Source organism: Aethalodelphis obliquidens, unplaced genomic scaffold (assembly GCF_003676395.1).
Source record: "Aethalodelphis obliquidens isolate GAN/ISIS:26980383/991018 unplaced genomic scaffold, ASM367639v1 scaffold22, whole genome shotgun sequence".
Lineage (NCBI taxonomy): Eukaryota > Metazoa > Chordata > Mammalia > Artiodactyla > Delphinidae > Aethalodelphis > Aethalodelphis obliquidens.
Window position 1 is genome coordinate 4,890,347 of NW_020837966.1, and position 23,972 is coordinate 4,914,318.

Below are 23,972 nucleotides of genomic sequence, written 5' to 3' on the forward strand. Positions count from 1 at the left end.
AAAGTTTTTTTTAAAGTAAATCAGAAAGGACTGGCTTTTGGGGGAGAAACCCCAATACCTTCACTTACTAGCTATATTAACTGGAGCAAAATATGTAACTTTTATGAACTCCAGTTTCCTCTTCCCTAATATGGAAGAAATGACAGTCCTGACCTCATACAGCTGTTATGAGAAGTAAATACTACAAAAAAAAAAAAAAAGATTAAATCAGTGCTGCCATTTAGTTAATGTTCAATGTTACCACTGCCGCTGCTACTTCTCTTATTCCGATTATTACTAGGATCAATGTGCATCAGGAATATAAAAATGAAGAATGTAATACATAGCATTTCTTAAACACTTTGGTCAGTTTTTCACCAGCTATTTTTTTGGAAATGCCAGGCCAGCACGTAGTGCCCAGCCTAGCACACAGGAGGTGCTTACTCTGTCTTTGTGGAGGGAATGGAGCCAAGAACTGACCCTAGCAAAGAGCAAAACACTGCAGGATGCTCTGGGCAAGGTGTTTTTCATTATTTCTTTGGGCAACAGGCCTCTGAGGTCTGGGAGCAGTGACTTCATCTTTTGCTAGAAGAATGAGGGACTGAGAGTGCAGTGTTCAGCTTTGGGGAAACATCACAAAGAGTTGATTTTGGTAGAAGTGTTTGAAGTGACTCTGTAACAATGAGCTCACGCCTGCTGCCAGGCGCAAACCATCAGCTCGAGCCTGCTTGCCAGGGAGATGCACACAGCCCCTCACCAACAGCCCCTCACCAGACATGTGCAGGGAGGATCCCAAAACACCCACTCCGAAGACAGCTACTTCCTCTCCAAGAGGGTATACTGAAGCACAAACAAGAAACCCAGAATCCAAAGCGAATCGGAGGCACAAACAAGAAACCCAGAATGCAAAGCGAATCGGAGGCTGGGAGAGCCCGGGAGAGGCCTGCGCCTTCTGGTTTCACTTGGTTGATTCTCTGGCAGGATTTTGGACTGAATCCCAACGGATACTATTCCTTTTTTGGTCAACTGCTGCATACATTTATCTAGATAACCTCATCTCTCAAAAGTCACATACTAACCTCACAAATAGTTCCTAGAAATGAGCAAATTTCACATAAACCCTCCCCGAGTGCAATGCAGGGATCTTGCTATACCTCTCCAGCTTCCCACTGGTTTGTGTGTAGAGACAAAAGTGGAGTTTTCTGGAGTGAGACCCTAAACAGGTTTAGCATATGACATTTGCATTTTACCAAACCCAATACTTAACATCTGTCTACCTGAATTTAAAGCAGGAGAGTCTACATAGAGTTTGAAAAAGAAATGAGGTCACTTTAAAAAGTAGTTGGAGGAGAGAATTTCTCATGCAGTCCACAGCACATAGAAGAGACCCAAGAGTTAGTGAAATTTTCCAATTTCAGATTGGGAGATAAAGAGGTGCATGGCAGACTACAGACTTTTATGTAAGAATGATCAGACATTTAAAAAAATACATATGATAAAAGTATACACATATTATATATGTATGTATGCATACACAAATATATGTAACTCAGTTGTGAGCTATATAAAGAAAGCACAATGGCCAAAGATCGTGTATTCAATTCAATTGTACATTTCATTTTATTTTAGCTGGTAAACCTGCAAGTGGCTGGAGAAAAAGCATAGTTAACTCTGAAAGCTTGTCAAAGCTCAGAAAGCTTCTAGGACTCCAGAGAGTTGTTTCTAGAAGAGCAGGGCTGCCCAATTCTTCCTACACTGAAAATATAACTAGAGACAGTTTGCAATGATTGTACATTTTCTCCACCATGTTCATCTGAGGCAAGAGGTTAAATGATATTGAAATGGTCTGAATCTTCTTTTGACCACTATAGTTCTCCCAATTAGACTTGGCCTGAACATTTTATCAAACGCAATCAGCACACCCTTGTCCAGAGAACCCCTTATTACCCACAAACTCTCCAAACCCTAACCCTACAGCCCATCTTCTGACAGTCTAAGTTCACATTCATTCACTACACAATAGGAAAAAACCAAATACTGAACAACACAGTTCCTGGCACATAAAAGACACAGTAGAATAACTGTGGACGGCATCTAAAGGCTGGGAGCCTGAGGTGTGAGAATGAACGGGGTCCCTGGTCTCAAGGGCTTAAATATCAACAGGTACAGATTAGGGGTAGCAAAGGGAAGGCAAAAGGAGAAAGAAAACAAAAAAAAACAGGCAAGGAGAAAAGCTTAGAGCTTCTTAAATGAGCGAATCCAAAACTTGGAGGAAGGGTTTCGATGCCATGTGGCCAAGGCCGTCCTCCCCACCCTCATTATGATGTCTGTTCCTGCACATAAGGGCACCAGAAAGTGAATTAACAGTCATTAGGTTTTTGGTGAGAGCAGTTCTGTAGGGCCGTAATTTTAATCTCTGTTTAGATCTCCATTTTGGGAACGATTGAGAATGGGCTTCCTTCAGTGTGAGGAAGTTCAAGGCAGTTTCTGTGGGACACCCAGTGTGGTATGTGGGAACAGCAGAGAAGTGGTTTCAATTTGAAGGACTATGAGCCCCACCACCGGGTTGGGAGCAGGCAGTGGGTGGTTGGAGGGGGCAAAATTGATGTGTGGGCAGGAGGCCTTGTTTTAAAATTATTCACTGCTGGCTTAGATGATAGCAGTGGACAGAATAAAGAGGTGCAGACCCTGAATAAAGAGAAGAAAATAATATAGCTTGCCTCTGAAAAGAGCAACTATATTGGCTACCAATTTAATTTGAATCTTTTTTGAAGTCTGGGTAAGCCCCGATCACACAATGAGCATCTTGTAGTAAACTCACTGATTGAATTATAAAGAAATCACTAGATATTATTATGTTGTTATTGGAAAGAGAAGTCTAGCTTGACTTAAAGGAGAACCAATTATTGACTTGGGCCCCCTGCCTTAGAGGAATCAAACCTGGGATGCATTTTCAAACAAAATGTCCATTTCGCTTCTTAATACTGGGGTGCACACAGTCAACGATGAATCTAGTTTTACATTCTGTTCCATATGCTACGCTCTAGGTAATTAAAGTATGTCTTATGGCTAATAAAAATGAAGTTAAAAAGGTTAAAACCAAAACAATGACAGGAAATAACATGTGTGTACAATATGTTACTAACACACTGATAATTTTCAAAAGTGACTTTAAAAAAAAGTATTATAAATCTTTCAAAACACAGTGATTTATTAAGCGAAAAGTCTAAACGATTTGCACTATTAAATTTAGCTTTTAAGTTGCTGTGTCACGAGCAAATCTTTTGTTCTCCTAGGTTAAATTTAGCATCCTGCAATTTTGTTTTTTCCACTGCTCCATGTTTTATCATCATGCAGCTAATTTTCTGAGCTGCTCAGGAGAAATGCACTCAGGAGTTTTCACAATGATTTCTCTTACTGATTTTATAATCCAGGAAGAGAATGTATCAAATAATCCAACAATGATTTATTTTCATCTTCTTCTGTTCCTTTTCCCACCTATACAGGCTTCTCATAAAATAAACCTTCCCTAGGCATGGGATGAAACGGAAAAAAAAACGTGGTGGCCAGAGGAAAACCATTTCAGAAATGTATTTGTTACACAAGTGCAAGCAATAAATTGAGCTTAGGAGGGAAGGGCGGTTAGAAGAAAAACTGAAAGTACTGACCTGAGAGTCAAGCTGATTGGAGCAAGGGTGAAAGCAGCAATTTGGAGGATAAGCAGAAAGGAAAAGGGATAGCAAAAGAGAATAAAAGGAAGTAAATGCATTAGTTTTAAACATACAGCCAACAGATGTTATATTAGCAGGTTTTATAACCAAATGAAGGACAATAAAGCAACTTCTATCTGATATTACCCCCCAAAAGCCTGGGCATACACTCTGTTATATTAATTATTACATATAAGAAACCAGTATCTGCTCTCATGCACATAATTACAAGCACTGATGTGAAACAGAGGTGTGTTCCAGCAACACAATGGCACAATTTGCTCTTTTCTGGAGGAATATTTATAGAGAAAGCTCCTATCTGTGTGCATGTAAAATTTTATTATTTAATAAACTGAAATGAAAATTACTAAGGTATTAGAACTGGTGGTAAGCACCTATGTCAGAAAGATTTTATTAGAACCAGTAAGTTGGAAGATTATATCCTATGAGATATTTTTTCTTCATCCCTAAAAACCAAAAAGATCTGAGCAATTTAGCTTTCTGTTCAAAGATTTCCATTGTACATGCTCACAGAGCACTGTACCTAGCAATGATCAAAGACTATGAGGACAGCTTCAGGTGAGGGGCCATCTGCCTATCAGCCTCCCAAGAAAAGACAGATTAACTTCCAAAGCTGAGAGTAATTTTTTTTGGTTGTGAAAATGAGGATCAAACTTCATCATTGAAAATATCCAAACACTTGATAACTAATTTGTAGAAAAATATGTAGCATGTCTTTCTAATTTGTCAAAAGAATAAAGTCTCTAATGTGAGGCAAAAATTAAAAGTCATATCCTCTTCAGGCTACCACAGAAATCATAGTGGACATGCATTTTGTTAACCTATAAAATGCCCTTTGCAAAAAAACAGGTGGATTAACACATACTGTATCAGCCGTCTGCCCAGTGGGACCCCACCATCCCATACTATTAAGAAGTAGTTTTAAGCATTTCACAAAGAAAGAGAAAGCACAACAAATCCTCAGAAGGAAGCTTAAACAAAAACATTTCAGATGAAAACAGCATTGACTATAATGATACAAATCAAGTAGAAAATTCAAGATTAAACACTTGGTGAAAGCACTGATCCAATAATCCCTCGTGTCTGAAACTCCCCTGCAGAGTATTTCGTGATAACGAATGCACAACTGATCAAAAATAAGAGTTAAGTCAGGCCATGGCCTTTGTGGGGACTCTAGTGATGTTGCTGCTGTTTGAAATCTGTCTGGAGCAGAGGTAAGCCAAACTGAGGTCCATGGTCAAACTTTAGGGAATCCTAAACTGAAACAGCAAGCAAACATTTAAGGTTTAGTTGCCTTTTCCAAGGGTCCCTAGTTTCTCTTGCCAACTCAAAGGCATCTATGATATCCATGAACTTCCCCAAAAAGCTGCTAGGGATGGTATAAAACCATCTGTCACTTGTTTTAAAGAAATTCCTTCAAATACATTTACAAACATAAATGGGAATTACTTAGCAACAAGAGTTTATATCAAAACAAACAGAACTGGTATCAAGTTTCCTCCATGTACCATCAGATTTCTAGATCATATCATAAAAACGAAAGCTTAAGTTTACATTTTCTGAAAAAAGTTCTGAAAAGCAGCAAAGAAATTATGTCAGCACGTTATTGAGCAAATTCAGAGGGAAAAATAATAGTCTATTTCTCAACCTTAGATAAGGTGCTTTTAGGCATCTACAATGATTTCTCATTGTCCAATTGTCTGGCAGCATTAGTCCTGATCCAGATATTTAAATGCTACCTTGTTTTCCTTTCTTTTTTTTTTTTTAACATCTTTATTGGAGTATAATTGCTTTATAGTGGTGTGTTAGTTTCTGCTGTATAACAAAGTGAATCACCTATATGTATATATAAATCCCATATCTCCTCTCTCTTGCGTCTCCCTCCCACCCTCCTTATCCCACCGCTCTAGGTGGTCACAAAGCTGATCTCCCTGTGCTATGTGGCTGCTTCCCACTTGCTATCTATTTTACATTTGTATATAGTGTATATATGTCCATGCCACTCTCTCAGTTCGTCCCAGCTTCCCTTCCCCACTCCCCATGTCACTGAGCCCATTTTCTACTTCTGCGTTTTTATTCCTGTCCAGCCCCTACGTTCTTCAGAACCATTTTTTTGTTTTTTGATTTTTTTAGATTCCATATGTATGTGCTAGCATACAGTATTTGTTTTTCTCCTTCTGACTTACTTCACTCTGTATGACAGTCTCTAGGTCCATCCACCTCACTACAAATAACTCAGTTTTGTACCTTTTTATGGCTAATATTCCATTGTATATATGTGCCATATCTTCTTTATCCATTCGTCTGTTGATGGACACTTTCGTTGCTTCCATGTCCTGGCTACTGTAAATAGAGCTGCAATGAATATTTTGGTACATGACTCTTTTTGAATTATGGTTTTCTCAGGATATATGTCCAGAAGTGGGACTGCTGCATCATATGGTAGTTCTATTTTTAGTTTTTTAAGGAACCTCCATACTGTTGTCCATTGTGGCTATATCAATTTACATTCCTACCAACAGTGCAAGAGGGCTTCCTTTTCTCCACACCCTCTGTAGCATTTGTTGTTTGTAGATTTTCTGATGATGCCCATTCTAACTTGTGTGAGGTGATACCTCATTGTAGTTCTGATTTGCATTTCTCTAATAATTAGTGATGTTGAGCATACTTTCATGTGTTTGTTGGCAATCTGTAAATCTTCTTTGGAGAAATGTCTATTTCAGTCTTCTGCCCATTTTTGGATTGGGTTGTTTGTTTGTTTTTTAACATTGAGCTGCATGAGCTGTTTATATATTTTGGAGATTAATCCTTTGTCTATTGATTCGTTTGCAAATATTTTCTCCCATTCTGAGGGTTGTCTTTTCGTCTTGTTTGTAGTTTCCTTTGCTTTGCAAAAGCTTTTAAGTTTCATTAGGTCCCATTTGTTTATTTTTGTTTTTACTTCCATTTCTCTAGTAGGTGGGTCAAAAAGGATTTTGCTGTGATTTATGTCATAGAGTGTTCTGCCTATGTTTCGCTCTAAGAGTTTTATAGTGTCTGTTCTTACATTTAGGTCTTTAATCCATTTTGAGTTTATTTTTGTGCATGGTGTTAGGGAGTGTTCTCATTTCATTCTTTTACATGTAGCTGTCCAGTTTTCCCAGCACCACGTACTGAAGAGGCTGTCTTTTCTCCATTGTATATTCTAGCCTCCTTTATCAAAAATAAGGTGACCATAGGTGCATGGGTTTATCTCTGGGCTTCCTATCCTTTCCCATTGATCTATATTCCTGTTTTTGTGCCAGTACCACACTGTCTTGATTACTTTGTAGTACAGTCTGAAGTCGGGGAGCCTGATTCCTCCAGCTACATTTTTCTTTCTCAAGATTGCTTTGGGTATTCAGGGTCTTTTGTGTTTCCATACACCTTGTGAAATTTTTTGTTCTATTTCTGTGGAAAATGCCACTGGTAGTTTGATAGGGATTGCACTGAATCTGTAGATTGCTTTGGGTAGCATAGCCATTTTCACAATGTTGATTCTTCCAATCCAAGAACATGGTATATCTCTCCATCTGTTTGTATCATCTTTAATTTCTTTCATCAGTGTCTTATAGTTTTCTGCATACAGGTCTTTTGCCTCCTTAGGCAGGTTTTTTAACCTAGGTATTTAACCTAGGTATTTTATTCCTTTTGTTGCAATGGTAAATGGGAGTGTTTCCTTAATTTCTTTCAGATTTTTCATCATTAGTGTATAGGAATGCCAGAGATTTCTGTGGATTAATTTTATATCCTGCTACTTTACCAAATTCATTGATTAGCTCTAGTAGTTTTCTGGTAGCATCTTTAGGATTCTCTATGTATAGTATCATATCATCTGCAAACAGTGACAGCTTTGCTTCTTCTTTTCCGATTGGGATTCCTTTTATTTCTTTTTCTTCTGATTGCTGTGGCTAAAACTTCCAAAACTATGTTGAATAATAGTGGTGAGAGTGGGCAACTTTGTCTTGTTCCTGATCTTAGAGGAAATGGTTTCAGTTTTTCACCATGGAGAACGATGTTGGCTTTGGGTGTGTCATATATGGCCTTCATTATGTTGAGATAAGTTCCTTCTGTGCCTATTTTCTGGAGGGTTTTTTTTTTTTTTTTTTTTGCGGTACGCGGGCCTCTCACTGTTGTGGCCTCTCCCGTTGCGGAGCACAGGCTCCAGACGTGCAGGCTCAGTGGCCATGGCTCACAGGCCCAGCCGCTCCGCGGCATGTGGGATCTTCCCGGACCGGGGCACGAACCCGTGCCCCCTGCATCGGCAGGCGGACTCTCAACCACTGCGCCACCAGGGAAGCCCAGGGTTTTTTATCATAAATGGGTGTTGAATTTTGTCGAAAGATTTTTCTGCATCTATTGAGATGATCATATGGTTTTTCTCCTTCAATTTGTTAATATGGTGTATCACGCTGATTGATTTATGTATATTGAAGAATCCTTGCATTCCCGGGATAAACCCCACTTGATCATGGTGTATGATCCTTTTAATGTGCTGTTGGATTCTGTTTGCTAGTATTTTGTTGAGGATTTTTGCATCTATATTCATCAGTGATATTGGCCTGTAGTTTTCTTTGTGACATCTTTGTCTGGTTTTGGTATCAGGGTGATGGTGGCCTCGTAGAATCAGTTTGGGAGGGTTCCTCCCTCTGCTATATTTTGGAAGAGTTTGAGAAGGATAGGTGTTAGCTCTTGTCTAAATGTTTGATAGAATTCGCCTGTGAAGCCATCTGGTCCTGGGCTTTTGTTTGTTGGAAGATTTTTAATCACAGTCCCAATTTCAGTGCTTGTGACTTGTCTGTTGATATTTTCTATTTATTCCTGGTTCAGTCTCGGAAGGTTGTGCTTTTCTAAGAATTTGTCCATTTCTTCCAGGTTGTCCATTTCATTGGCATATAGTTGCTTGTAGTAATCTCTCATGACCCTTTGTATTTCTGCAGTGTCAGTTGTTACTTCTCCTTTTTCATTTCTAATTCTATTGATTTGAGTCTTCTCCCTTTTTTTCTTGATGAGTCTAGCTAATACTTTATCAATTTTGTTTATCTTCTCAAAGAACCAGCTTTTAGTTTTTTATCTTTGCTATTGTTTCCTTCATTTCTTTTTCATTTATTTCTGATCTGATCTTTATGATTTCTTTCCTTCTGCTAACTTTGGGGTTTTTTTGTTCTTCTTTCTCTAACTGCTTTGGGTGTTAGGTTAGGTTGTTTATGTGAGATGTTTCTTGAGGTAGGATTGTATTGCTATAAACTTCCCTCTTAGCACTGCTTCTGCTGTATCCCATAGGTTTGGGGCCATCATGTTTTCATTGTCATTTGTTTCTAGGTATTTTTTGATTTCCTCTTTGATTTCTTCAGTGATCTCTTGGTTATTTAGTAGAATACTGTTTAGCCTCCATGTGTTGGTATATTTTACAGGTTTTTTCCTGTAATTGATATCTAGTCTCAGAGCGTTGTGGTTGGAAAAGATACTTGATATGATTTCAATTTTCTTAAACTTACCAAGGCTTGATTTGTGACCCAAGATATGATCTATCCTGGAGAATGTTCCATGAGCCCTTGAGAAGAAAGTGTATTCTGTTGTTTTTGGATGGAATGTCCTACAAATATCAATTAAGTCCATCTTGTTTAACGTATCATTTAAAGCTTGTGTTTCCTTATTTATTTTCATTTTGGATGATCTGTCCATTGGTGAAAGTGGGGTGTTAAAGTAACCTACTATGATTGTGTTACTGTCGATTTCCCCTTTTATGGCTGTTAGCATTTGCATTAAGTTTTGAGGTGCTCCTATGTTGGATGCATAAATATTTACACTTGTTATATCTTCTTCTTGGATTGATCCCTTGATCATTATGTAGTGTCCTTCTTTGTCTCTTGTAATAGTCTTTATTTTAAAGTCTACTATTTCTGATATGAGATTTGCTACTCCAGCTTTCTTTTGATTTCCATTTGCATGGAATATCTTTTTCCATCCCCTCACTTTCTGTCTCTATATGTCCCTAGGTCTGAAGTGGGTCTCTTGTAGACAGCATATACACGGGTCTTGTTTTTGTATCCATTCAGCCAGTCTATGTCTTTTGGTTGGAGCATTTAATCCATTTACATTTAAGGTAGTTATCGACATGCGAGAGTTCCTATTACCATTTTCTTAATTGTTTTGGGTTTGTTATTGTAGATCTTTTCCTTCTCTTGTGTTTCCTGCCTAGAGAAGTGCCTTTAGGATTTCTTCTAAAGCTGGTTTGGTGGTGCTATATTCTCTTGGCTTTTGTTTGTCTGTAAAGGTTTTAATTTCTCCATCGAATCTGAATGAGATCCTTGCTGGGTAGAGTATCTTGGTTGTAGGTTTTTCTCTTTCATCACTTTAAATATGTCCTGCCACTCCCTTCTGGCTTGCAGAGTTTCTGCTGAAAGATCAGCTGTTAACCTTATGGGGATTCCCTTGTATGTTATTTGTTGCTTTTCCCTTGCTGCTTTTAATATATATTTTTTTTATTTAATTTTTGTTAGTTTGATTAATGTGTGTCTTGGTGTGTTTTTCCTTGGATTTATCCTGTTTGGGACTCTATGCACTTCCTGAACTTGATTGACTATTTCCTTTCCCATATTAGGGAAGTTTTCAACTATAATCTCTTCAAGTATTTTCTCAGTCCCTCTCTTTTTCTCTTCTTCATCTGGGACCCCTATAATTCGAATGTTGGTGCATTTAATGTTGTCCCAGAAGTCTTTGAGGCTGTCCTCAATTCTTTTCATTGTTTTTTCTTTATTGTGCTCTGCAGTAGTTATTTCCACTATTTTATCTTCCAGGTCACTTATCCGTTCTTCTGTCTCAGTTATTCTGCTACTGATTCCTTCTAGAGAATTTTTCATTTCATTTATTGTGTTGTTCATCATTGTTCTTCTAGGTCCTTGTTAAACATTTCTTGCATTTTCTCCATTCTATTTCCAAGATTTTGGATCATCTTTACTATCATTACTCTGAATTCTTTTTCAGGTAGACTGCCTATTTCCTCTTCATTTGTTTGGTCTGCTGGGTTTTTACCTTGCGCCTGCATCTGCTGTGTATTTCTCTGTCTTCTCATTTTGCTTAACTTACTGTGTTTGGGGTCTCCTTTCTACAGGCTGCAGGTTCATATTTCCCGTTGTTTTTGGTGTCTGGCCCCAGTGGGTAAGGTTGGTTCAGTGGGTTGCATAGGCTTCCTGGTGGAGGGGAGTAGTGCCTGTGCTCTGGTGGGTGAGGCTGGATCTTGTCTTTCTGGTGGGCAGGGCCGCATCCGGTGGTGTGTTTTGGGGTGTCTGTGAACTTATTATTATTTTAGGCAGCCTCTCCGCTAATGGGTGGGGTTGTGTTCCTGTCTTGCTAGTTGTTTGGCATAGGGTGTCAAGCACTGTAGCTTGCTGGTCATTGAGTGGAGCTGGGTGTTAGCGTTGAGATGGAGATCTCTGAGGAGCTTTTGCCGTTTGATATTACCTGGCACCGGGAGCTCTCTGGTGGACCAATGTCCTGAACTCAGCTCTCCTACCTTAGAGGCTCAGGCCTGACACCCAGCTGGAGCACCAAGACTCTTTCAGCCACACGGTGAGTGCCAACTGTGTGCCCAGGTCTTTTTGGACACATCTCACAAAGGTTCTTCAGGCGCTCCTCATTTCTTCTGGTTCTGCTTGCAATCTCCAGTATTAGACATGAGCCCAAATGGTGAACACACCTCCTTCAGACCCCAGTTTAGTGCTGTAGAGAACACTTCATTTCGATTCATTCAGTCTTGTCTGTAGGTACTTTGGTAGAACTGAAGAGATTCTGACACATACACTTGCTTTTTTTTTTTTTTTTTTTTTTGTGTGCAGCCCTCTCACTGTTGTGGCCTCTCCCATTGCAGAGCACAGGCTCCGGACGCGCAGGTTCAGCGGCCATGGCTCACGGGCCCAGCTGCTCCGCGGCATGTGGGATCCTCCCGGACTGGGGCACGAACCCGTGTCCCCTGCATCGGCAGGCGGACTCTTAACCACTGCGCCACCAGGGAAGCCCTACACTTGCTTTTTTTATCCAAAGTATTTCATTCAAAGCCAAAGATGTGAACTGTCACAGCATCCACCTGATGGAGTTTGACACCTCGCTCCCCACCACACAGGGTCAGGGCTGCCTCTCAGCCTTGAGCTCCAGCACTGCCCGGATTATCCCAGGGCACACTGCTACCCTGTTTTCTATTCTGATTTTATGTTTTAGGAGTAAACCCCCCTGAGGGACCCACTCTCTTCTTCACAGTGGGGAGGGATCTGATTGAGGGCTCAATTTGGGCATTCCCTGACCTCCAGACAAATGGTGACAAAGCCCATTTATATTTAAGCCCATATATATTTAAGATAATTTACATGAAAGGTCATCTGACTGATTCCTTCCCATGGGTGAGATGCCAGAAATCCAGTGGCAGCAAGCCTTGTTTGACAGACTCTGTTAACCTCTCTCCTTCCCCTAAGGCACTAAAGGATTAAGCCTGAAACTCTAAATAAAACTCAGAGACCTTGATGAGCACTGACATAGAAAGACTACATATTTCATTGCCTCTAATGTTGCCTCTAGCTACTTGATTGTGCACATACAAGATATCTAGCATTGGTGATCTCATAATGACTTCAGCCTGATTTGGACCAGCTCTCAGGGGCTTGCTGAAGGTCCCCTGACCACATTGTGTCAAATTCCCCCAGAGCAGCCTGCAGTCCAAGGCAGAAGCTCCCTGCTGAGCCACTAGCATCAAGTGCAAGGGTTTATAGGCAGAACTGCACATAGGGACCACACTGGAGCAACATGTACTTTGAAAAGCAGAATCTTTAATGGCTGATGAAAAACATCATTCACGAAGAATTTAAGAGGTAAATGCATCCATGTAAGTGCCAGGCATGTGCTATTTAGAATGTATATATTGTGGAGAAAATAAAAAATGGGAATATTAACGGAATAGAAAGCAAACACAAACTGCCCTCTGAGAGAGAAGTAGGCACGTGTCAGTGTCGTTTGAGTTATCCCTAACCCCATACCTTTTCTCGCACGTGACGGAAGTTCTGGAATATCTCAGAACACTAGCTGCTTTTAAAAAAAGGTCTACTGACTCTGGTAGGTCACATTACAGACCAGAGACCACAAATTTATTACGAGTTCAATTTTTTGGTTTTCAAAATCACAAACTTAATTGCAAACACTCCTCCATGATTCCAAAATGGAGCTATATGTCACATTGCTAAGAAATCTTTAGTTCCCAACATTATGAGGTATGAATTTTGTAGTTTAAGCCAGCAAATGGAGATACTGCCCAATTTGAAAAGGGTTGCCTGACAACTTGAGGAAGATGCTTTGGTCAGAATACACATGTAGCCCAGCAGATAATGCTTCAGAAAGACAGGCCAAGGCTGAGCTCTCCTGTTCCCAAGAAACTTCCCCTCTTGATCTCCACTCCCACCCCTTTCTGGGTCTGGGCTGGGACTGGGGCTCAGACATTTCCCAGACTATGCTCTGCTGCTGGACGCAAGACACAGGCCAGCAGAGAACTGGGACAGAGTCAAGTCCCACCACACGTTTTATGAATTACAGTGCCTGGGAGGCATCAGCTTTAAGGGGAGGCAAAGGCAGAGATAAAGAAAATGTGCAGAAAGTACATAAAGATAAATGCCTGTAAAATCACTGTTGTTTTAATGCATTCCATATTGCGGAAATAAAAACGTGAATATTCTTGATGATTTAATGGCAATAGCGTTCAGCTAAGACCTGTTTGTCCAACTAGACAATTATGCTATTTTATGCAAATATTTATAGTAGCTGATCCTGACTTTCAATTACTGTTCCGAAGGGCTGGTTTAGTGCAGAAAAATGCCTTCTAAATGAGCTTTCTCTCATGAAAGCTAATAAAGATGAGGCAGATCTCCTGTGGCCCAGCAGCGAAGCCTCTCTGCCAGCTACGAGACTGTTGAGTGCTACTGGACTAGCTTCTTCTTTCTGGCCCAGTGTTGGATGGGATTGCTCTCAGTCACTCATCTGTCAGACCTGGGTTCAAATCCTGACTTTGATTCTTATAAACTCTGCAATCTTGAGGAAGTTAATTAATCTGTATAAGTCATAGTTTTCTCACCTATAAAATGATGATAATGAGACTTTCTGTGTTGTGGGTAGAATTAAAATGGTATACAGTACTTGCAGGTCAAGTGCTTAGCAGAGTACCTGTTATACTGTGAGCATGAAATATATATAATCTATTTTGAATCATAATTACTATTAGTAATATTATCTAGGGCATCCTCGCTATGGCTCCCTTCTTCTCAGCGAAGTGGACTAGGGGTCAAGAAACCTACACTACAGTTTTGTCTCTTTCTGACCACAGGACCAATCTTCAGAAGGTCGTTCAACCCTTCAGGGTCTCAATGTTCTCAGCAATAAGAAAAATATGGGGCTTCCCTGGTGGCGCAGTGGTTGAGAGTCCGCCTGCCGATGCAGGGGACACGGGTTCGTGCCCCGGTCCGGGAGGATCCCACATGCCGCGGAGCGGCTGGGCCCGTGAGCCATGGCCGCTGAGCCTGCGCGTCCGGAGCCTGTGCTCCACAACGGGAGAGGCCACAACACTGAGAAGCCCGCATACCGCAAAAAAAAAAAGAAAAAGAAAGAAGAAAAATATGATAACTTCACTGTGATTTCACACTATCTTTTTAAGAAAAATTTTGGTCCTAAAATATCATTCCAAAATAACCATGTAGATACATCTAAAATTAACAGTATTTTTAAGAACCAGTAGGCTGGCAGAATATTTCCACACTTTAAAATTAAAATGAAGCCCTTAAGGATTTTAATTTGCCGATCAGAAAAAAAAAACTTGACATAATTTCTAAAATGGGTCACACTGAACAAAAATCAGATTACCATCAAACTAATACAAAGACTTTTTAAGTGGTTTTTTTTTTCAGGTAGTCAAAGCTTCGGTCTCTTACACACTTTGCTGGCACAAATGCTAGATCATGGATATCACTCAAGAAAGTTGCCCATTATTTTCTCAAACACTGAAGAAGTACATAAGCCCTCAAAAGATAAGCCAACTGACTTCCGAGTATCCCACAGAAACACATCATCATCCCTACAGGCCATATTCCTCATGCATAACTTGTTTCCTCCGTGAAATATGAATGTGCATTCCAAATTTACTGCAACCTGAGATGGGCAACTAAGCAATCAATGTTCATTCACTGTTGACAATTCACAACATGAATGCAAAGTTTACCTCTCAAGTTCTGCAATTTTCTTGTCCTTGTCGTTCTTTTCATTCTCCACCTCCTTGAGGATCTCCAGCAACCGGTCGACTTCTGCTTGGGCCTTGCCACACTCATCACGGTAATAAGATGCCTCTTTATCAAGCTGTTTTATTCGGTCTGCAAATTCTGGGTTCATCCTGGAGTCATCTTCAATATTATGAGCCTTCAACATTATATTTTTAAAGAATGTAGTTAAGATAACAATTTAGAACAACAATAGATAGTGCAGTCACCAATGGCCCAGAAATTAACTTTGGAGAAAAAAATAACAACTATCAAGAATTATGGGTATACTGTCAGTTAAAAGGCAAAATAGGAAAATCACAAATTTCAGCTACCTTAGAACTATCTTGATTTTTAAGGCTAGTTTCTTTTATTGTTAATATTTTATTTCATTAAATGATACTGCTTTTTGCTTTTTTTTCCCCACAAGAAATGGGGGCTTGGTGGAGGTAGAGACAGTGATGTGTTTATTTCTGGTGTTTTGGCAAACAGAACGAAGACAATTCAACTCCTCACAGTTAAGTAAATGACTCATACCAACAGCTTCCTTTTCCAATACAGAGAAACTGAGAAAAAACAATGTTAAATTATTTCTCCAGGAACCATCAAGGGTATATATAAAGCTAGGTAACATATAAGAGACTGGCTGACTGATCATTGAACACTTCATCCCACTGAGAAATTTCAGCAGAAGATGTAGAATGAAACAAAGCCTTGAAAAAGCAGAAGGGCTTTCCAGCTAACAGTCATACCCATAAATTCTTGTTCTTTTGATTAAATAAACCTGAACCGGGAGGAGGATGAGCTAATTCATGAGCAAGCACACAGACGAGAATCTTCAAACACATGCATGGGGGGTGGGGGGCAGCTTTACACAGGAGAACAGACACAGGCAACAACACAGCAACAACACTACAGAATAATTTGCAGCCAAAGTATTTGTGGTTTTTTGTGTGTGACAGTGCGTTATGGCTTTTTTTTTCCCAAAATAAACTTTTGGCTGAAATATTCCCAGACAGATGGAAATAACACTGCACTGCAATGTTTTGCCTACCCCTTGTTTCCCATTATTCCTAATTGACTTCTTCAAAGAGCAGGCAGGGAAAAAACAAGTAGTTTAACAACAGTGCACATTCAACATAGAAAGTTCAGAGAGGTCATATATGTATATATCTCCAAAATCCACGTGTGAACTAATAAAATGTTAACAATTTATTAGGACTTAAATTATCCTGCTGTCTTCTACTAGAGCAGATGTCCGTTGTGTTTTTATACACTTTTTAAAAAAAATTTCAGGGAAAAAACAAGGCAAGCAAGCTGCAGCTACTGTGGGGTCAGATGAATCATGCATGGTTAGAAAAATTAACACTAATACTACTGTTAGAAGGTTGACAGTCTTTGCAATAATTTAGTAGAAAAAATCCAAAAATTAGTATAAATAAAAATAAATTTCTTATTTATGACAAACTAATTATTTTTAGGAATTTTTGCATGTAACATATTATTTAAGCATGAGGATAGATGGGGAATAATTTGCTTTCACATTCTTTAATCTAAGATTTCCTTATTCAAGAAATAAACTCAACTACGCAAAAGAACTTGGAAAAAATATATCAATTCAACACAGTATCAGGCAGTCTGTCATCCACATTTCTCAGAAAATATTTATTTTTATTTATTTAGTGCGTACACTGAGTTTCATTATAATAGAATAGAATAGAATTAGTGAGCTTTTTCAGTATAATTAAAATAATCTGAAAGTGAATCTTGAGCTAATATTCCTTTAGGAGTTTATTCATCTAATAATTTTATTTTAAATTGAAGTAATGAATATTAATTTGTTAATCTCCCATCAAAAGATGTAGAGCAGGTATTCTATTTTAAAACAAAATACTCCATATAACTACCTCTATCTGTGATAATAATAATAAACTCATTTCTCTTATAACAGAAAAGCATTTAAAATATACAGCTTTTCGATTACTATGAGAAAGAAAACAAAAATTTCATGTTAATTCTCTTCTACTTTTATACTATATTACCATTATTTTATGGCAGCTAAAAACCTGTCCATGGCAGTTTTCTCAAACTAACCAACCAGCGACATTGAGATGTTTAAGGAAAAGAATTAAAGAACTAAGTAATGACCAGCTAGAAAGACTCAAAATAAATGAATAAATGTTTTGCAGCTTATTTCTGATGAGTGAAAATTCCTTTTTTGACTCAGATTTGAAGATTCACAAAGAGCTAGCAGTTAGCTGCTGTGGTTTATTTTGGTTGTTTTTATTCTTAAGATTATTATTATCACGATTTTTAATAAATGGGTACAGGATTACTAATTGTAACATCTAGATTCTAAATATGGCCTTGTGTCTTACGACTATGGGCAAATGAATAAGCCTCTCTAAGGACAGTGAAAACGATAAAATGACAAACATGGGGAAGGTATTATTCATTTGTGTTTTTATTGTGATTATTATTTTATAATATGCATCCCATAAGCGGGGCTTGTCATACAGCTAAATTGATATGTTTATTTAATTTTCATTGACAAGATACTACATACACCTTAGAGAAGCCTCCCTGCTAGGTTTTCAGAGAAAGCAGTCTGCTGGTGATAGGTATGTAAACACATTTCTTATTTTAGCTACTTGAAGAGAAGAAGATGAACCAAGGCAAGTTTTCAGCACAGGGTGAAATTCAATGGGTTGGCAATCTTTTAAACCTACCAAGTGAGTACGGCTAAAGGACTCATGGGATGTTTAGAGGTACAGAAAGCCTAGGAAAAAACAGTCCTGAATCTAGACCATGTTGACCACTGTGTGTGATGCTACAGTTAGATCATGTTATTAAAATAAAGACCATAGCCAAGTTTACAGCTGGCCTGGTGTCTGTTAGATAATTTGTAGGTGCTAATGATTCTTCCTTTTAAAAGGAATAGACAACCTGAAGAACACCTTTGAGTTAAATATATCTATTTATCTCTATATCAATGCCTACTGATTTCTGGGCAAAAGAGTTTATGTCAAATCACCTTCAATATTGGTGTCAGAATTCTTGGAAAGGTTATTAAATAAAGGTGTAGATACATATCATTTAAAAATTTTTCAAGTCAATAGAAAGCTGCAAGAAAGAGTCATATAGAGATGGAAGAGTAACAGCTGCGTTTGGATAATCACTAGGGTCCATGTGAAGACCCAAGGGAAGAGAGAGTTTCACATGACTGTAGCCTGGTGAGTCCCTGATCCAACCTAAGCAGTGGAAGCAAAAGTCTTCCCCAGAATTTAACCAGCTCTACTCAGCATGAATCACAACTTTTCAGAGGATTGGCTGAAACTGTTAACTAGTGTAGCGTGAGTGTGTTATACTGTGATCTATAGACATGGGGGAGATACTATACCAAAGAAAAACAGGAGGAAATTGAGCTTACAAAGCCAATGCTTCCTTCAAAATTGTAAGGCCAGAGCCTCCTCTAAAAATAGAGAGAAGGAAGCACTTTCTTTGCATTTAGGCAATACTCTTGCCTTTTCAAATTAAAACATGGGTTCTTTCATCTGGACTGGGAGTTCCTGATAGGGATCAAAAGTAGACAACAGATTTGGGCCTAATGTACTTTAGGCACTGCAAAAACATAAAAATACATTTGAATAACATTACCTGACAAATTCCTACCATGGCATTGTGACCTAGTCAAGGTTTAGACTGAAAATATACAATAAGTACTTCCCCTTATGAATCTGTTGATTTTAAATTAGTACCCCCAAAAGGTCAGGAAGCAATTGCCCATTCCATTCATCTAAGACACATCAACTTCATTCACTAGTCGGGAATCTAGCTCTTGAAAAATGCAGATTGGTGTGGATTTTCTTTTAATTATTTCAGAACTTATGTATCATAATCTAGTGAAGCACACTGTCACTTTCAAAGACGTACACCAGTCATTAAAACCAAAGGAATACCGATGAGCATTTTTTTTCCTAATGTAGAGATTTAATTTTTCTGATTAAACAGGTCAGTTTAAAAACAAATCCAGGTATCTGGTTCTGCTTCAAAATATTTCTGGTAACTTTTAGAGCAAATTTCAAGCATCTTATAGAAACACAGAAAATTGAGAAAAGAACATTTCAAAAATGTCTGTATTACATATTAGATCAGTAAATTTTGAGGGTCCCCCAATTATGTTTCTTGCATTTCCATATGTAAGGAAATTTCCCCGCAAATGGGAACAATCAAAACAAAGTTTGGAGCCTCACAGATGTGGGCAAGCTTGCCATTTTGATGTGAACTGGTTCTGAAAGCCTGAATCAAGCACAGAAGAGAAATCTGGTCATGACTTAGGACAAGGAGTACACAACAATACCTAGTGGTTATTTTAATGAAACAATTTAGAACTATTTCAGGAAATAAGGCAAAATTACAGATTAATACTATATCTAAATCAAAGTTAAGAGCAAACGTGATTAAAACCATACCAGGATTGATAGTATCAATATGACAAATCACAAGTTTATTTACACTCCTTGTGTGAAAGTTAGCCATTGATTATTTTTAATAAAATGTTAGTTCATCATTCCAAGTGCCTAGAAAGGAAAGTATTAACTTTGGTCCAGAAACCTGATGTGAAACTAGGCAGGGAATATTCAATTATAATGTTAAATAACATTCTCTCTTTGAAATGGGCCTTAACAATTTTAATAAAAAATCATTTCTCTCAAAATAAACAAATGATTAGTCATGACCATAAAGTGCAAGCAGAACGCTAACTAATGAATCTGAGGACTTTTCTTTCATGCTGCTTATGGTTTTAGCAATAATTTATTAAATTTATGCACTGTAAAAATATGATTCTCCATTGCAGCACTTTGGGGGTTTAGTGTCTGTTAACAACACTTTAACGGTCCTTTCATATCTTAACAGCAGAACAGGGTATATAAACTACTCTAAACATTAGTTCAATCTGCTACAGTAAGTTCCAATCTTCACATAATTCTGAGTTATAAACAAAATATTACTTTTTAAAATAGAGTTTTTAGGGTGATTTTAGAACTCTAACATGTTATAAAATTTAAATTTTATTTTAAATCCAATTAATTAATACCAAATATAATAGGTGAGTCTAAAAAATGTGTCTGGAAACTAAAAACGATGTACCTTTCAGTCTTACATTAATTAATGCTAAAGGAAATTATTCTTTCACAATTCCAGCTAACTACATCCAGAATATTCACAATTTGCATATTATAACAACCATTCCAAAAAGAAATTTCTTGTCATAGATGAGACAGATAGGATATGTATAATAAACATAAGAAAAATTATTTTGAACATTTGTTTAAGTTCCACATATACAAAATAAAAGGAACCAACTGTATGCTTAACACTTCTTAAGACCCTTCATACAAAAATATAATTATTAATGTAATACCTTTTAACTATGGAATTTCCTAAAATTAGCAATGTAGAGAACTGAATAATTATCTGGATGGTCTGATACAAAACATGTGACTTCCAATCTTAAGTGTTATTTCAAATATAACTTGAATTCTTTAAGTACTGAAAGCCTAGATTCAGTGTGAGGTATTTTTTTTGTGTGTATATGTGTGTTTGTACATGCTACATGTACGCTACACGTATGCTACAACTACCTCTTAAATAGTTGTAATTTTCCATTGTGTCAAGGGAGCTAGTTAGTCTATGAGTGAATCAAATAATTTTCAGACACTGGCTAAAAAAAAATCGTAAAAAGAAACCACTGTACCTAGATAAGGACTGTGAAAGTATTTATAATTCAGCCTATCATGTCCCTGGGATTGCACTCTTATAATGACATATAAATCAGGAAGAGTTCACTGAACATGAACAAAATTTTTTTTCCCTTTGGACTGGAAAAATGCTTGGTCTTTTTCTTGTAAAACCTTACATAAAATGTGAGTCCCACAAAAGGTGAATTTGTAGAAGAGATGGGATTTCAAAAGATAGTGACCAGGCAGGGGGGACTCGTGTGTGGGAACAACAGAGGGGTCTCAAGTATGTCTTAGCCAGTAGCAAAGTTGCCCCCAGTACCTCCAAATCAAACATTTGCCCTGCAGCAATGATGGTATTAAATGAAGCACTAAATTTAGGACCCAGAAAGTCTAAAGATTTATTAAAAATTTATAAGAGGCTTCTGGATACGATCTCTGGGCACAATAACCGTTAGGGCTACAGCAAAGAAGGTATTGGAGACTGATGAAAAAATGATATTACTTGTCTAGAAGTAAGAACTAAAGGAAGAAAAGAACTCGCCTGAAGATAACCTGCACAGTGTTTATAATGACAAGACAAAACTCCTTCAGGAGTAGAGATTGGTAGTTAAGCTGAAGAAGGGTTATTACTATAAGAAGTAATAAGGATACACAGACAACATTTTAGACTCCTAAGACATGGCATTAGAGTATCACTTAGTAAAACAGAGTGACTAATGTAAAAGGTTTTTCAAAGTAGAAGGTTTATTTCTACTCTAGTAAAAATACTCCCAGGAGGACTTCAAAGCTTAATTTTTATTTATTCTGACTTAGTTTAGACAGATGTACATAGGGCTGACTGTAAAATTATCTTATTTAAGAAAAACAAGTTATAATTCACCAAATTTTGTAGGGTGGCCATATTCAAAATAAATAAACAAGAATAAAATAAATTTCCTAGGTACCAATAACTGGTTAGAAAATAAAAGGACAAATACAGCATTCACAACAGTAACTAAAAATTATATACATAGAAATGCTCAGGGCTATCCTTAAAAAGAAACATCACAGGCTTATAATAGAAAAATGTCAAAACTTTACTGTAAAAGATAACTGAAATAGATAAAAGTTGTATCAAGTTCACGAAATGGGAAAAAAATATTGGAAAGATAGCAATAATAACTGAAATAGATAAAAGTTGTATCAAGTTCACGAAATGGGAAAAAAAATATTGGAAAGATAGCAATAATTCTAAAATTATTTTATAGGTTGAATATAATTCAAATTAAAATAAACAACTGTGCTTTTTAATTGACAAGGTGATCCTAAAGTTTACTTGGAATGATAGAAAATTAAAGGCTAAGAACATTAAAACAAACTGAGACCTAATAAAAAGCAGAGAGAAGTGGGGTAGAATTTGTTGCACTCGATGTTTAAAAATATTATAAAGCCACAATAAATAAAATTCTGACTCAACCAGCAATGGAAATTGATGAAACTAAACAGAAGCTCAGAAATTAAAATATTCATCCATATAAGAATTTAGTATAAAACAGTAGCAAGATCAGTGGATGCCAAAACAGAAAGAATTACTTGATAAATGGTGTTGGGATAACTAGTTGATCATTTAGAAAAATATAGTTAGAACCCCACCACTCAACATGAATCAAAGTAATCTAAAGATAGATAAGGTGAATAAACTGATATAAAAAGTAACATTTAAAAAATTTAATATAGGTGAGTGTCTATGCTTGAAATCAGAGGATGACTTTTAAGCATAAAGGCAATGAGGAAATCCTAAAGGGAAACACAGGTCAGGAATGTAAAAACAGTTCTCTAAAGAAAAAAATTAAATAAAATTTTGCCACAAATCTGACGAAGTTTCCATATAAAGCACAGAATAACCCATACAGAATAATCCAATGAACAAAACAGAAAACTCAAAAACAAGTGCTTAAATGACTTAAAGAAACAATTTACAGAAGAAAAATACAACCAGCTAATAAATGAATTAAAAACCTCAGCTACACTACTAATTAATGAAAGGAAAGTTAACATGAAAAAAAAATATTCCATCTGTGCATTTGTCAAAGTTATGTAAAATGAAAGTCCTTGGTGTTGGTCTGGATGTGACAGAAAGAATGCCTTTATTCAGTGCTGGAAGAACCATGCCTTAGTAGAACTTCTCTAAAATGCAACATAGCGGGAACTACCGGGAGCTTTTAAAAGTTACTGGCCCAGGATTTTATTCTATTAAAAAAATAGAAATGTGGGAAAATTAATATGGAAAGCTGTTCTTCAGTGTATTATTTATACTGGCAAAAAAAAAGGGGGTAAGAAATGATTAACGTTTGGGAAATGAGAACATAGGGTGGAATATCATACAACCATTAAAAAGGTGTTTTAGAAGAACAGTTAATTATATGAGAAAATTCTGATGATATGTCATAAAAATAGGATATAAAACTCAACAAACACTGACACAATTTCGTGAAAAGAAATAGATATTAGATAAGAAAAAAGAAGAAAGAATAGAGGGAAGGAGAGAAGGATGGAAAAGGGAGGGAAGGGGGAGAAAGGAAAGAAAGAAGGAACAGGGTAGAAAAGGAAACAGGAGATGAAAGAACACTAACAATCAATCAAAAGATATCTGGGTGTGGAACAACCTAGATGTTCCTAGTTATCATCTCTGTTCACTAAGGTGTCTTGTTACTTTTATTTTCTCCTATATCCATCTATACTTTGGCAAATTTTCTGCTGAGACCATACCTTATTTCTATAACCAGAAAAACATAGTCATTTTTTAAAACATTCTAAAGTATAGAAAATTCATCATGCTACTTCTCTATCAGTCTAAAAAAGAATTGAGGGCTTCCCTGGTGGCACAGTGGTTAAGAATCCACCTGCCAATGCAGGGGACATGGGTACGAGCCTGGTCTGGGAAGATTCCACGTGCCGTGGAACAACTAAGCCCGCACGCCACAACTACGGAGCCTGCGCTCTAGAGCCCATGAGCCACAACTATGAACCTGCGTGCCACAACTACTGAAGCCCGCATGTCTAGAGCCTGTGCTCTGCAACAAGAGAAGCCACCACAGTGAGAAGCCTGCTCACCTCAACGAAAAGTAGCCCCCACTCACCGCAACTAGAGAAAGCCCAGGAGCAGCAATAAAGACCCAACACAGCCAAAAGTAAATAAATATTTTTTTAAAAAATTCAAAAATAAATAAATAAAAAAG

General features: G+C 37.5%; 1 protein-coding gene across 1 annotated transcript in view; it reads right to left on the reverse strand.

Annotated features, from left to right (window-relative positions):
- ERC2 (ELKS/RAB6-interacting/CAST family member 2) overlaps positions 1-23,972 on the reverse strand; it is a 759,104-nt gene that overhangs the window by 312,774 nt on the left and 422,358 nt on the right. Inside the window, exon 10 of the mRNA XM_027121473.1 lies at positions 14,977-15,170. Coding sequence (XP_026977274.1) covers positions 14,977-15,170 — 194 coding nt within the window. The remainder of the gene's footprint in view (positions 1-14,976; positions 15,171-23,972) is intronic.